Genomic DNA, 15788 nt, shown 5'->3' with positions numbered 1-15788 from the left:
TTAATATAATAATTTAATAATATATTTTATCATATATTTTTAAAAATTAATAACTAATTAATAATTAAAAATAAAAAATTTTAATAACTTTCTAGCATTTGTTAAAGAAGAAAACTAATCAAGTTAATACTACTATAATGATAATCTGACGTGTATACGGTGAATTTGGTTCACGTGTATTAAAGAAATGAAATTGAAAAGGCATCACCCCATTAAAGCATAGACAAAAACGGGAGAAAAAGAGGAGGGTTGAAATTGCATTAATTGTCTTTTTTGCTTCACTTCTGTCTTCTCTTCTTTCTTTTCATTTTTTAATATTATTTTTTGTTTTTTTGAACTGTGCCTCTGTCCCGCTCACAAAACCAACGCTCCTCTCTACCTTTATATCAGCATAGATCACTCTCAACTCTCAAGTTCTCTCGCATGTATCTATCTATCTATATATATATCCGCCATTGAAGGTTATTGCATGAGCTTGCCAAATAGGTACGCTCAGCTGCATTATCTCATAATACATGTATCTATATGCATCTATCAGTCCGATACATAGTTAATTGATCAGTAAGCTTCAATTTGTGGTCTAATCTAATGTTAGGGTTAGAGTTTATTTTGGAGCGTTCAGGGAAAGTGTTTTTTCCTTTTTAATTGTTTTGTGTAGATCTGGAGATTGAGCTGCATTACCTTGTATTTAGATAAGTTTTGGTGAAAGAAAAATCTGCTTTTGTTTTTACGTGAGATTTGCTTTGGGTAAATCAATTTTGGTCAGTCGCAAAGGAGAAAAAGGAAAATTGAAAAAAGGAAGAACAAGGAAGGATAAGACTTTGGGACCATGCCTTACTTTACAATTTTCAATTTTTTTTTTCTTTTGGGTTTTGACTTTTGACTATGGTGGGGGTTATGATGTAGCTATCAAGGAGCCAATTCAATTTTTGTTTTTATTGGTTTTAAAAGCTTGTTTAATGGTTCAATCAAGTCAAGAAATCAAAGAAATATTGCAATTACTAAAAATAATTTGTCCTGATGTTTTATCACTTGATGGCATAGCGGGAGGGAGGAGGTTATAATACAAAAGAGTAGCACAATGGTATGACCTCTAATGTTGCATATCTATGTGTTTTGGTAGGATGTTGATGTATGAGTGGGTGGGTGAGTGAGTAATGAATGATATGTTATCACTTAACAAGCATGTTATTCAAGAATTAGGCTTCTTAATGTTTGAAGGGTACCTTAATTTTTGTAATTCATACATTAACTAGACAGAGTAATCATAGTTATATTGGTTCTCTTATTTACCTGCCTACGTATACTGAATACTCTATAAAAGAATACTTATAATTTGTACATAAAAAGTAGCGAAGAATGTGTTGAAACGAACGATGTAACTATCCCTATACTGATGTTCTAGTAACCAAACTATGATTGAAATATTAGGAGATATTTTCCTTTTGCTGCTACAAGGCTTTATTTCTATTTGTTTATTTACAATCTTTGGCACTGTTATTTTCTGTTGCTGTTATCTTATGGTAACTTAATTATTGAAAAACAGGTATGAGCAAGATTTTCTTATAAGGCACTTGGGGTTGCTCTTCTTCTAGGCACATAAGAATGAACAAAGCAAATAAAGCAGCCAGTGCCAAAGACGAAGAGCGTCCACATCGAATCACAAGAGCGAGGGCTAAGGTCTTAGGATCAGTTGGAGGGATACCACCCTACTCAAGACCATCATTTAAAAATGAGCAGAAACATGTACTTAGAGGAAGTTTCACAAGAACAGGTTCTGATGAGAACAAAACTTCTGTAGTTATTGATCCCCTGGATAAGAGAAAACAAGTGCTTAATGATGTAACTAACATCTGTAGTAATGCTTCAACATTTCAGGTATGCATGAAAAAGGCTTCACTGTACCTTCAAATGTAGAATTAGATTTATAAGTCTTTTTTCCTGAAAAAAAAAAAATGGAAATGAAACTATATCTGATTCATCGGTCTTTATTTTCCCGCTCATAATTGATTCGTTGAGTTCTACAAAGTTGCGATTTTATGTAAGTATAGGCTTCAATGTTCCTGTAAGTTTCAGTTGGTGATGCATAGTGAATGTTCATTATGAAGGCCATAAGAGTTATATAATTATAAGTATTATCATTAGTAAGATACTAAGATATATTATATTCATAATGTAAATTTTGTAAAATAAAAATGTATTATAAATCTCTTTTTGATACAGTCGTGAGTGTAAATGTTTTATATAGACATTCAGTTGTCTTATTACATCGAAAGAAATATCTGAAAATGCAAATACTTCTAATTCATATATCTTTGTCCTGCCCTTCCTCACTCATAATCGATTCAAGTATGTTTAATCTTTCTATTCTCAAATGGTGATGCTGGTTCAATGTCCATTATGTAGGCAAGAAGAGTTAATAAGAAGAAAAACACAAAGCTGGCATCAAATGTCTCATTTGAAGTTTCAACATCACAAGGGGATGTTAGAGCAAAGTTAACTAAAGAAGTATCCACAATAAGGGTGGTAGAATCACATGACACCACTGGTGAACATTGTATGTCCAATAGCATAAGAGAACATGGTATCACAGACAACGTGCTTTCGGTGCAAGACACTGCGAAATCTGATGGTCCGAGCTCTCCAAATAAAGGTTTTGAAATGATCCCATTTCTAGCTAAATTGATGCATCATACACTAGAAAGATAATATCTTAGTTTATATAGTTTATCAGGACCTTGCACTTAATGTTTCGTAGTCTTGATGGGTGTATCACTGTATTGAAAAAATTTGTTTTGATATAATCCCCCCCCCCCCCTCCCCTCTTTCTCTCCGTCAAAGTTGTCTTGTCTCAGAAGGTTGTTGATTATAAAAGATAAACTGTTTTTGAATCCAAAATAAGCTAATCTACCAACACATGGTTGATTGAGTGGTAGGCAAAGCTCGTCCTCTTCCCAGTGGTCTTGAGTTTCCTCAGCTGGATTAGTCGGATTTCTAGTAACAGGGTCTACATACCGATTGCCTAGAATAGAAAAGAAAAGCTAATCTAAACACACATTTGATTGGATGTTGCAGACATAGATATGATTTGTGAGAAACTAGGAGCATCAGATTGCTTGGCCATTGTGGACATTGATTCCGAGATAAAGGATCCTGAAGTTTGGAGTTCTTATGCACCTGAAATATACAATAATATTCGTGTCACAGAGGTTTGTGATCTTAGTTATATGTAGCGGGTGACAACTGCTATTAGCCTCTGCTAAACAATGTTTTGATGTAAACTTCAATTGCTTCTGCTTTTCTGCTGCCACACTTCGAGGGCATTATAACATTATTGTTAGGCTCTCTCAGAGTATAACGTCCCAAATAAGCAAGCCTTCTTGAAACAGCAGCGAGTGTTCTTTTATTTTATGACATAATAATAATATTAACATTGCAGCATGATAGAATTTTTTTTTTATTTAATTTATTTTTTAATTGCTGTTATTGGTACTGGTATGGAACTTATTAGTCTAAATATTATAATAAAGGAATGATGTAAATACAACTTAGCCTTAGACTAACCATCACATGTTGCTGTGAAATTATTTGATTTTACTTTGATTGACTAACTTCTATTATATTTTTTCAAATCTCGTCTCTTTTTAGACATTTTTGAACTTATGTTTATTATAACTGTTTAATTTATAATGCTATATAATATAGTATCCTAGTTTCTGCAAAATTTTGGTACTTTCTACTTGTATTTGTGCCTAATCTAAGCAAGGCAAGCCTTGGAACAACGATTGAGTTGGTTCTTAGGTCAAGACTCAAGCCAGGGGATTAGCCACTAATGCATTTATCAGGTTAGGCTGACATTAGTGCCACCTTTTCCCAAACCTTGCTTTGATGTAGGATGTGTGTCCCAAGCTGCCCTTTTGAATAGTGTACCCATGCTTATGCAGCATGGGAAATTAACTATAAAAATGCCAAGAAAACAGAATGATACTAAGGTTTATTACAAAAAAGATTTGGCAATAAACTTTTGTTAAATGTATATCCAGCTCTCAAGGAGACCAATATCGAATTACATGGGAGAGTTGCAGCAAGATATCAGTCCTACCATGAGGGGAATTTTGATTGATTGGCTTGTGGAGGTTAGTTTTATGACCTTGGCACATTATCTACATTTCTGTTATAAGTCCCTTTTTTTTTTTTTTTGGCTAAAGGGTGCTTTATCATGTTTCAGGTTACCGAGGAATATAACTTGGTTCCAGACACACTTTACCTTACAGTAAACCTCATTGATAGGTATCTCTCAGCAAAATTGATGCAGAAACAAAGACTCCAGTTGCTTGGTGTTACTTGCATGCTCATTGCATCGTAAGTGCGAATTCCACAGGCTCATAAATGGGCACTTCTTAATCTCTAAAGGATAGATATTTTTGTATGGTTTTTGTTTTCACTTTTAGTGGTTTATGTTTTGAAGATTTCATGGTGGACAAAGTGAAAATAGAAAATGGAATTCTATTGTTTTCACTTCTTTTCTTTATGAAAATATGAAAATGGCATTGAAAATGATAACAGAAACCAAGTCATTCTGACTTTTAAGATGATAATGGCATAAAAGTATAAAACTGATAATGACTAGTATAGTAGTATAGCCATTATGAATTAATAATAATTATTTTTCAGTCAGTCAAATATTCTGGTTATGATTTGTTGGTAATTTTACAGATTTCTCAAAATATAACTTTTTTCATTATACTCTCTCTTCTCTGTGACATTGTTAGTTTTACTCCAGTAACTCTTGGTTCAATTTGTTGATAGTCATTAAATGATAATATAAGATATCATTTCTATTCTTCCTATAATATTAGGAAATTCTAACATGTCTTACTTTTTTTTTTCTCTGTTTCCCTTAACTTCTTTTGGATTTAAGAAAGTATGAAGAGATTTGTGCTCCTAGAGTGGAGGAATTTTGCTTCATCACAGATAACACTTACACAAAAGAAGAGGTATTGCATATTTTGTAGTAGGGCTTGAAATTGAACCTTTTTTTTTCCCACACATAGTATATAGTATATATAAACTATAAAGCATAATGTAATAAGTGCCATTTTCACAGGTATTGAAAATGGAGAGTGAAGTTCTAAACATTTTGCATTTTCATTTATCTGTTCCAACAACCAAAACATTTCTGAGGTATATTATATTACTACATATATATACATCCACCTTTTATTGGAAAATGCCATAAAGTTAAAGCTTCAGTGAAGTACTGATCTATGATGATCTTTCTTTGGCTTTCAGGAGATTCATCCAAGCGGCACAATCTTCATACAAGGTATGATACTTGTTATCCACCAATTTAACATAAGATGATTCTAGCTTTAACTATGATGTAAATTTCTATTGTTTGAATTCAATTTTCAATTAGGTTCCTATAAATTTTTAATGTATGTTAAAATGTTTTTAAGTAGGGATTCGATTGAAAATTAGATCAAATCATAAGCACTTATAGACAAATTAAACCATGATTCTAAAAGCAAAACCATCAATCTCCTCGCAGGTCCCTCACATTGAATTGGAATTCCTGGCAAATTATTTAGCAGAGCTTACCCTTGTTGAGTACAGTTTCTTGCAGTTTCTACCTTCCCTTATAGCTGCATCTGCTGTGTTCCTTGCAAGATGGACTTTAAACCAATCAGAACATCCATGGGTATGAACCCCTTTTTTTGGTGACTATTTAAATCCAAGATGATGCACCTCAATGTTTCAAAGGATTTTCTAACTAATATTCACATTTTATAAAAAAAAATTCTTCTTTTACACTACAAAATAGGATACAAAGACAATTTTTGTGTAATTGTCTTCATTGTCTCTTTTCGTTTGTAGTTTTTGCCTCTCTAATCAAACATTACCTAGGTTTTATAACTTTCACGGTATCTAATTTATTGGAAACCTATGATGCACTGACACGAACATGAGACACAACATGACACAGGATACGTAGACACACGAATTTTAAAATTTTATACGACACGGGGACCTGGCATATATATAAAATATAAAACATTTTTTAGATAAATTATAATGATATTTTGATATTTTATTGATATTTAAATATAAAATAATTTTTTAACTGTTTTTAATGTTTTCTTTTAATTATATAAAGTATTTAAAATATTTTTTGTTTTAATAAATTATAATATATATTATTTCTAAACTCATTTCAAGAATATATGTTAAGAATAAGGCTGGACACACTGATACGTGATGGTATTTAGGTGTATCTTAGCGTATACGGAGAAGAAATTTTTATTTTTTATTAAGACAATGTTGGACCCAGCAGACACACGTGTCAGACAAGTATTAATGAGTGTCATATCCGAAATATATTTGACACGCGGACACGGCAACTCAGCCAAGTGTCCGTGCTTCATAGTTGAAAACTATATTCTTGTTTATTCGGTTTCAGCTTAATATATTTTTATATTCTTGTTTATTCAGTTTCAGCTTAATATATTTTTATATTTAATCAGTTTTCCAAGAGTATTAGTTAGTTAAAACCATGTTTTAATTTTGCAGAATCTAACCCTGGAGCACTATACAAATTACAAAGCTTCAGAGCTTGAAACTGTTGTTCTTGCACTTGTAGATTTGCAGCTCAACACCAAAGCTAGTTCCCTAAATGCTATACGTGAAAAGTATAAACAACATAAGGTAAGAATTTTCCACACTATATATATTATAGGGATTGGGAAGATTTTTGTGCAAAAATTTGGTGTTTACTATCTTCACTTAAAAAAGTAATATCCTAAATTAGTTTTCAAAGGAATATTTTATCAGATATTTTAATTTTCGTTAAATTTTAATTATTGAATTAGTCTTTGAATTTTTTCAGGTTATATTGCTTCCTACCTGAATGGACTAATTTGAGAATTTAAAAATTTTTAAGGACTTTTATTAAATAACATATAAAGTTATAAAAAAGATTATATAAAGATTTGTATAAAATGTTTAGCAAAATTTTAACATGCAAATGATCTGTCTAACAAAATATTAAAATAAAAGATTGAGGCTAATTTTCGTAATTAAAATTTGTCTGGTACAGAAGTGTTCGACTAAATATTCTGTACGAACTAATTTGGGTATTCCTATTTAATAAATAAATTGATGAATTAATCGATATATAAATGCTTATAATATTAGAAGGGTTTAAGTTTCAATTTAGTGTAATTATTATTATTATATACTAAGGAGGAAGTATTTCTCTTCCTCCACATTAATATATCACGGCAAAATAGTTAAAGAGAAAAAAAGATATAATACTAAAAAAATAAATAAATAATTGTCAAATAATAGAATAAAAATTTTATATTTTATAAAAGATGATATAATCTCTAATATATTTACTTATTTAGGACCCGTTTGGATAGGTTCATAAGTGACTTTTTTTAACTTGTAACTTATGAAAATGTGTAGTATTAATGTCTAGTACAATTTTTAAAATAAAATTGTAATTTTTTAAAAAGTTATTTTGGTGTTTAAGGAGAAGTTAAAAAAAATGATTTCTCTCATAATAAAAGGCTTTTTATCACTTTTCTCTTAAAATAAGTACTTTTAGAACTAAAAAACTAAACACAAAATAACTTATTTATAAACTATTTTTAATATAAGCATTTATTATTTAAACTATTTTTTCAAAAGTAACTTAATTAAGTTGTTTATTTAAACTGGGTCTTATTATATAAAAAAAGTAAGTTAAATTTATTAAAATTAAATCTATGGGATTGCTTTATTATAAAATACGAGATTAAAATTATGTGATTGCTTTATTATAAAAATTAAGTTTTTATTATATATTGTAAAAATAATTAAAAATGAACTAACGATGTAATAAAAATTTGGTTATATATATTTTTGACAAAGCACTTAGATGATACAATGAAAATAAAGTTACATGCCTTTTTGTTGTGGGTCTTAGAATTAAAATATATAATAAATATCATTCATGTATAAATACTTTGTTGTTGGCGATAGACAAGTAAAGGAGCTGATACAGTGATTAGCTCAATATTAGCTCAATATAGTAGAATACCTTGAAATCGAAACTTGGTTCTGTTTATGAGAAAGTGTCGGACTAACATTTTTATTAAAATTTAGTCAGTATTTAATTATTAAAAAAAGTGTGTAATTTTATATTATTAGGTATAATTTTATACCATTAAAAATATTAATAATAGTTAATTGATAATTATAAATTATAAAATGTGTTGGTTTTTAATATTATTATTTATTTATATAGAAAAAAATTACTAAAAGTACCCATGAAATTTATAAATAATGACAAAAGTATCCATAAACTAAGGAAATTAACGATGTACCTATGGAAGATGGATTTTGTATGACAAAAGTATCCAAATTCTAATTTTTTGTTGATTTTTTAATAATATTTCCAAACTACCCCACTCTCAACCTCAACTCACTTTTCCAACCTTTCATAACCCAACTTGCATCTTTAAAACCTTTGTCATGGAGTCTAAAACTACTCCTGAATAGACCAGACCAAAATCAATGGTGGTAGTAGTGGTAGAGGACTTTTATCGGTTCGTGGCAGATAAATTTAGTATGGTGAGCTCTTTTCCATTTTTTTCACCACATCCCTTCACACAAAGAAAGCTCCCAAATTAAGAACAAAAAGGAGAAAATAACTTAAACGATTAAAAACTGTTCCTTTGTGATTCTTTCTCTGATTCTTTATCGGTATTGATTGATTCTTTTGTTAATCTTGGCGTTGCAATCCTCTGTTGCGTTACTATCCAAAACTCCCACTATAAAGGTTCATTTCGTTTGTTGTTGGAGTAGTTTTGGACTCCATGGCAAGGATTTTAAAGGTGCATGTTGAGTTATAAAAGGTTGAAAAAGTGAGTTGAGGTTGAGGGTAGAGTAGTTTGGGAATTTTATTAAAAAATCAACAAAAAAAATTAAAGTTTGGATACTTTTGTCGTACGGAACCCATCTTCCATGAGTACATCGTTAATTTCCTTAGTTTATGGGTATTTTTGTCGGCGTTTATAAATTTCATGACACTTTTAGTAGTTTTTTCTTTATTATAGTCAACCACTCAACCCAACTTAATAACATACAACAATATCAACAAAATCTTATGAATTAGTTGTATGAATTAAATAACATTATTACATTTTGTCATGTATTATATTTGCATTAAGACGGTTTATATTTAGTTCTCTTTTGATCATCTCATTGCAAAATCTTCTAATTTTTCTTTTTATTCTTAGCCATTGTTTTTCTTCGATTTAATTACTCTTTTAGTCTTTATAATTTCATTAATTTGCAATTAGGTTTTTATATATATATATTTTTAAATATTATATGTTTTTTTGATAGAAATATTCTAATAATTTTAATATTTTTGACATGAAAAGAACTTAATTACTAAATTAAAAGTAATGTAGAAATTTAATTAAAAAAATATATATAAAGACTTAATTAAAATTTTGATAAAATTATAGAGATCAACCGAATAATTAAACATTTTTTCCTTACATATGACCTAAAGCAAGATTTACTGTCTTTTCAACAGTGAACATGACTCCAATTCTCACTCTAACCAACTTAGGATAAGATCCTTTTTTTTTTCTCCTTCTCTCTTTCCCTGTACATCACGAGACATTATAATATTTATTTCTATGTTCTCTAAAAATGTTAATGAGATCATCACTTGACAATGAACTTTGCTTCTTGTGACAGTTCAATTGTGTGGCAACACTGTCTCCAAATCCAAAACCTGTGCAATCGCTCTTCCAAGTTCAAGTGTAAATTAATGCAACTCAAAAGTCTAAAAGCATGACTTCGGAATTTCTGGTACAGTACAACGATGTTATCATCAGTTGTGAGTGACATATGTTACCAATTGATCTTTGTAATTTCTAATTACTGCTGTTTGTAACATATAAGGTGGTCTCAAAATTCTGGCAAATTCCAGATTTCAATGTAACATTAAAATTGTTACATTATATGATGTTATACGGTTAAAAGCAATGTGTTGAGGTACTAACATCAAAGTAGATATTTCGTGGAGGTTGTACCATTGTGGCTGTTTCAAGATTTTTTCCTGTATTGAAACATTTGTTTGTATTATCAAATTGTCAAAAAGGTAAAAAAAAAATGCACAGTTTATATTATGTTTCTTTTAGTCTGTTACAACATGCAACAATTGATAGAAGGAAAGATGTTTCTTAAATTATTATTTTCATGTTGACATCTATTATACCACTTTTAAATTTTGGTGTAGTCCTTATTTAGGTAAAACATTTTTTGAAAAATTTTAAAATTTTTTTTAATGTTTTAATTAATTTTATTCATAATTTTCAAATATATTTTAGAGTATAATTTTCATGTGAAGCATCAAAACTAAACTTTTAAAAGTATTTTAAAAAGTTTAAAAATAAACATACTTTACTTTATTACTTTAGCATGCAATTTTTTTTTAATAAAAAATGTTTATTTTATTGGCCTAAGAAGATTAAGGAATACCTATACTTTATAGAAAAATAATGCAAACTAAAATTAGCTACTACATATTTGTATATAAATATATGTATAATTTAACTTATTTTTAATATATATTTTATAATTCAATGCATATTTTATCTTGGTGATTAATTTTAAGGCATACTTAATATGATTGATACCTATATATAACCTTGGGTTCTTCTTCACATTTAATTTGTTGTTACCTTTATCTCAACCTTTTTTTTTTCTTCCCCCCCCCCCCTCTTTCTCGCTTTTGTTTGGGGTCTAACACCAAAAATGATATTTTATATAACAAGATTAAATTCATATTTAATTAGAAAATCCACTTGACCATAACATATAACAAGTATTTTTACCCTAATAAAAATCAATTGTCGATCTACATGATCAAATGCATTTTTTAATTAAAATAATTCACTCCCTACACAAAATTATTTATAAATAATAAATATGTTTGAAGATTGTTGAGTAATTTTTGTGGGCTAATTTTTGTTAATATTGATCAAGATGTGTATTACACCAAGTTATTTGGCTTCAGGTGAGTTTTACACTTTTACACTGAGTGCGTCAAAATATCAAATTGATCGACTTCCGGAAAGAAAATATCAAATTTTAATAAATGGGTTAATTGTCAAAATAGTTTCTGAGAAGTGTGCGTCAAAATTTGGTGATTGAAAGATCAAATGTCTCATTGGTTCATAAAAGATATAATTGTAAATATGATTGAGCCTTCTATCAATTAGATGATGACATGCGGCATAATCATATTTGGACAAAAATCTAATTAGCAAAAGACTAATTGGAGACGTTTCATTTTTTGAGGACCAAATTGATAAGAATGTGGACCATTTTGACTATTAACCCTTTTAATAGACCAATAGGAGCACATTACAAAATTAACAAAGACAAAATTTAACCTCAAAACAAACAGGACAATCATGATGCATTGCCTTCTCCACACAAGCGTGACTATTTTTCAGCAGAAAGAAGTGTTGTTAGAATGATAGTTGGTAAAGAAGCTTACGGGTCAAGAATTAAGACAATAGTGTTGCTACTTTAAAGGAAAGCATGAAAATGTAAAACAATTGACTTACCACACTTGTCGCAGTGGAAGTAATTTTCAGATCCTCCGGTTCTGTATTGAAACATTTCAGAATCATTCAATAACTAACGAAGAAAAGTACCCTAAACCAAATGCAACAACACTAGAAGTGCATACAATGCTTTTTGAAGAACAGGCACAAGGAAAATGTTCTACTAATTCATACCTGCAAATTCCACAGCCGCCGCAATGGTATTGTTTCTTAGATACCTGCAGCAGATAAAATAAATAATATAATATAATATCATCATCTCGTGCATTCTATGTGTCGATTTTTCAAAAGAGTCATTAACTTGGATGTTCAAGGGATCGTCAGCTCCGGAACGAAATACTCACATCGTCATCAAAAAGCTTGCATGTCCCGCAAAAGTACTTGCCCATACAAACTCCACAATTAATGCAGTTTTGCTGAACCTGGAATCAGCAGAAGTCAACACAAGAATAGACTTAGTTCATGGCAGGATTCTAACTTACAAAAGGCAAGAACTTATAATAGATGATTGTCTGTGAATATATGAATAATTGAATAGTTTCAAACACCTCAAAAAGAATACTAACAACTCTGCACAAAACATGTTAAAGGACCTTCATGAAGTGATTAGCTTCTGGATTCCTTTTAACCATGCAGCTTTTTCTCTCTTCTATGTCTATGAACCCTTGAGCTTACTCGCATGTCGCAAGCATAAAGATAAATAAAGCTTTATCGTAATCTATGTTAATAGTTTGATCTTCCCTTATAATTAACAAGACTTGGCTCTTGTTCAGTCCCACAAAGTGAACATATCACCTGGAAAACAATCCAAAAATATTCAATCGAATTGATTAACATGTGAAATAACAGAAGGGAGAAGGAGCACAAAATTTTTGTGATACTCAAATGATCGGTGTTCAAATAAATAAGCATACCTGTTTAACTTGATGACGGGGAATGTCATGTCTAAGCTTCGGAACAATCCTGATATCATCCTGGGGAGAAACATAGATGGTAAAATAAGTTCCAATTAAAGAGAAAAAAAATGGATTGCCACAACATAAGAAATAAAAATAATGATTTGAAAGTCGTAAGTATTGCAATCTGCTACTAAAAGGAAATAGATTGTTTCTCAAAAGTTGTAGTCTGAATCAATTGATATTCACTTCTACACTTTCTCCACAAATATACTTATCAAATTAGTCTAACGAACACCACCTAAATTTTTCAGATACAAGCGGGCCAACTTGAGGAACAAGAAAGAAATATAAATGTCTCATAACTAAAACTTGAAAAAAAAGGAAGATGAACTGACCTTTGCCTCATTATGACAATGGCGACAGTGAAAAATCTCGTTGCAGCAGGGGGCCCTAATACGGCATCTTCTCTGGTAATGTTTCAACAAAAGAATGGAGACAAAAATATGCAAACTAAGTGAACATGAGATTTTACCTGTGTTCCATATATCCTTTCTCTCGCAAGTCATTGATGACAGATTGTACACTTTTCCCTCGGATAAGTACATTATTGTCGCCAACATATGTAAACCACTGTACAAAAAGGCTCAGAGTACTAAAAATATACATACTAATGATGGATGTGACACAACAACCGACTGCGTACAGATAGGGATAGCTGGAAATCTGGGATGTGACACATTTACAAATACCTGCATCTGACACTGACACATGCTCTTATAGACACACGTCATTTTTTATGAAATTGTAAAGATATTTCTAAAATTTATTTAGAATAAAAGTATAAAATTTATTTATTTATAAAAAAATTACATTATTTTAAGTGTAAAATTATAAAAAAAATTAATTTATTTAGAATAAAAATATAAAATTAAAAAAAAAAAATAAGTAATGTGATTAAGTAGTGAAAGTAAAATTGTATTATTTAGAATGAAAGTGTAAAAGTTATTTATTTATAAAAAAATTATATTACTTTAAGAGTAAAATTATAAAAAAATTAATTTATTTAGAATGAAAGGGTAAAATTATAAAAAAAAGGTTATAAGTAATGTGATTAAGTAATGAAAGTAAAATTATATTATTTAAAATGAAATTATAAAATTTATTTATTTATAAAACAATTACATTACTTTAAACGTAAATTTATAAAAAAAATTAATTTATTTAAAATGAAAGTGTAAAATTATATAAAAAAAAGTAATGTGATTAAGTAATGAAAGTAAAATTACATTATTTAGAATGAAAGTTATTTAGAATGAAAGTGTAAAAGTTATTTATTTATAAAAAAATACATTACTTTAAGTGTAAAATTATAAAAAAAAATTATAAGTAATGTGATTAAGTAATGAAAGTAAAACTACATTATTTAGAATGAAAGTGTAAAATTTATTTATTTATAAAAAAATTACATTACTTTAAGAGTAAAATATAAAAAAAATAAATTTATTTAGAATGAAAGTAATGTGATTAAGTGTAATTTACTTAGATGTGATTAAAAATAATTAAATACTATGTACCAAAAAAATTGAGTGTAATTTTTATGATTCATAAGTAACTTATTAAAATTGGATTTTGAAAAATAATTTTCTAAAGAGAGTAATACCTATATTTTTTAAATTAACTGAAAATGGTTTTAAATAATCATAAACGTTGTTAGTAAAATAAGTTTTAAAATTTAAAATAATTATAATATAAATAAATAGAAAAAGAATTTTGATTCTGAATGAAATTTAGTATTAATAATTTAATTAAGAATAAATTTGAATATCTATAATACATGAGATTATATTAGATTTTTTAATTAACAAATTAACTTTAAAAAATGTCTCTTTAAATGCATTTAGAAAAAAACTTCTAATTTGTTAAAATGATAAGTGATCTTTTTATTTGCCAAACTTAAAATAAATATATAGTTTGTTCTTTTGAAAAATAATAAATATATCTTTCCCACAAATAAATTTACCAAATCAGACCTTATCTTGCAAAAACTTTCAATTTTTCTCCATGCATGCACTCTACAATTGATGACAGATTGTATCTTCTCCCTGAGTTATATGCCTCATGTTACTGCACTCAAACTGCAAAGGCTCAGAGTGCATTATTATCTCCTCTCCCGTGAATCGTGATGCTAGCTATCCTCTATGAACTACATGGAAGCAGAAATAAACTTATGGACTTGCACATATGAAAATATTAAGAAATAATCCTACAACTTCAAGTCAAGCAACTGAACGCTTCTTTTACACTGTCACAGACCAACAGATAATATCAACAACAAAACCGAAATTACCGAAAAAAGGAAACACATCAAATAAGTGTATAAACTAAAAATTGATCCTATCACATTCATACAATTTTGAAGCACAAAGCCACAAACTATAATAGCGAGAAACATGACCAAACTTAGCCATACCTCTTCATGGTCCATTTTTAGAACTCAAATCTTTGCCTAGTATAATAGCAAGAAACATGACAAAGTCAAACTCGGTCAACCCGAAATTTATAAACTATACATGAATTTAACATTATACATATTGAAATTTAAGAAGTTAAAAATAAATTTAACAGATAGTTTACATTACATACAGAAGCTACCAATCTGTCTAGAAGATAGAGAAGTCTTATTAAAAGCAGGAAAGTTATTGCAAAAGTATTACACTGGAGAATTGGAAGGGGTAATCATGTGAGAATAGTTTGACTATACGTGGTTGGCAAACAATTCTTTCTTATTTTAAGGAAGAGAAATAAATATAAAATAAAAAAATATAATTAGATAACTCTAATAATAATATTTACCACAATTATTATCTCAATATAATAGGGATAATTAATATATTTACTAATATTACATGTTGTAGTATATGAAGAGAAAAAAGAAAGAACTTTATATATTACACATAGAGAGAAAAAAAAAAAGCTTTATAGTATTATCTCAAACACTGTCCTATTTATACTTGCTCAGGATTCACTTTTTCAAATTATATTAATGTGGAATCAATCCTGGAAAGTTAAGCACCATTTACAGATAATATTTGCACCGTCCAAAATTACTTTGATTGGAGGGACAAAGTCATGCTGAGTAGATAATTAGTAGACATCCATATTGTAACTCTCCCCTTTGAATGTCTATTAGGAATATGTCTCATTAAAACCTTACTAAAGAAAAAATCCAATGAGAAAAAAATTAGTGAAGGAA

General features: G+C 28.9%; 2 protein-coding genes across 4 annotated transcripts; one reads left to right on the top strand and one right to left on the bottom strand.

Annotated features, from left to right (window-relative positions):
• The first annotated feature begins 206 nt into the window (after positions 1 to 206).
• Positions 207 to 10189, top strand: LOC107611633 (cyclin-A2-1). Of its 3 annotated transcripts, XM_088497656.1 has the most exons (13): positions 267 to 486; positions 1045 to 1084; positions 1547 to 1878; positions 2407 to 2653; positions 3076 to 3209; positions 4044 to 4136; positions 4229 to 4362; positions 4922 to 4997; positions 5108 to 5184; positions 5293 to 5326; positions 5552 to 5701; positions 6571 to 6705; positions 9757 to 10189. In XM_088497656.1, exons 3-13 carry the CDS (start codon positions 1606 to 1608, stop codon positions 9823 to 9825), a joined length of 1422 nt encoding a protein of 473 aa, XP_088353782.1. In that variant the 5' UTR covers positions 267 to 486; positions 1045 to 1084; positions 1547 to 1605; the 3' UTR covers positions 9826 to 10189. The 3 variants fall into 3 exon arrangements, with proteins under 3 accessions (XP_020964009.2, XP_088353782.1, XP_088353781.1); XM_021108350.2 differs by lacking the exon at positions 1045 to 1084 and having other exon boundaries at positions 207 to 486; XM_088497655.1 differs by lacking the exon at positions 267 to 486 and having other exon boundaries at positions 953 to 1084.
• An 843-nt stretch (positions 10190 to 11032) lies between these two features.
• Positions 11033 to 13105, bottom strand: LOC107611632 (uncharacterized). Its single transcript, XM_088497262.1, has 7 exons — positions 12931 to 13105; positions 12551 to 12610; positions 12230 to 12431; positions 11981 to 12058; positions 11811 to 11854; positions 11637 to 11677; positions 11033 to 11511 (listed from the first exon to the last, which is right to left on the bottom strand). Exons 3-7 carry the CDS (start codon positions 12266 to 12268, stop codon positions 11327 to 11329), a joined length of 387 nt encoding a protein of 128 aa, XP_088353388.1. The 5' UTR covers positions 12269 to 12431; positions 12551 to 12610; positions 12931 to 13105; the 3' UTR covers positions 11033 to 11326.
• Between the last annotated feature and the right edge of the window lie 2683 nt (positions 13106 to 15788).

Source organism: Arachis ipaensis, chromosome B8 (assembly GCF_059453495.1).
Source record: "Arachis ipaensis isolate K30076 ecotype BB chromosome B8, ASM5945349v1, whole genome shotgun sequence".
Classification (NCBI taxonomy): Eukaryota; Viridiplantae; Streptophyta; class Magnoliopsida; order Fabales; family Fabaceae; genus Arachis; species Arachis ipaensis.
This window is presented reverse-complemented; position numbering and strand designations above follow the sequence as displayed.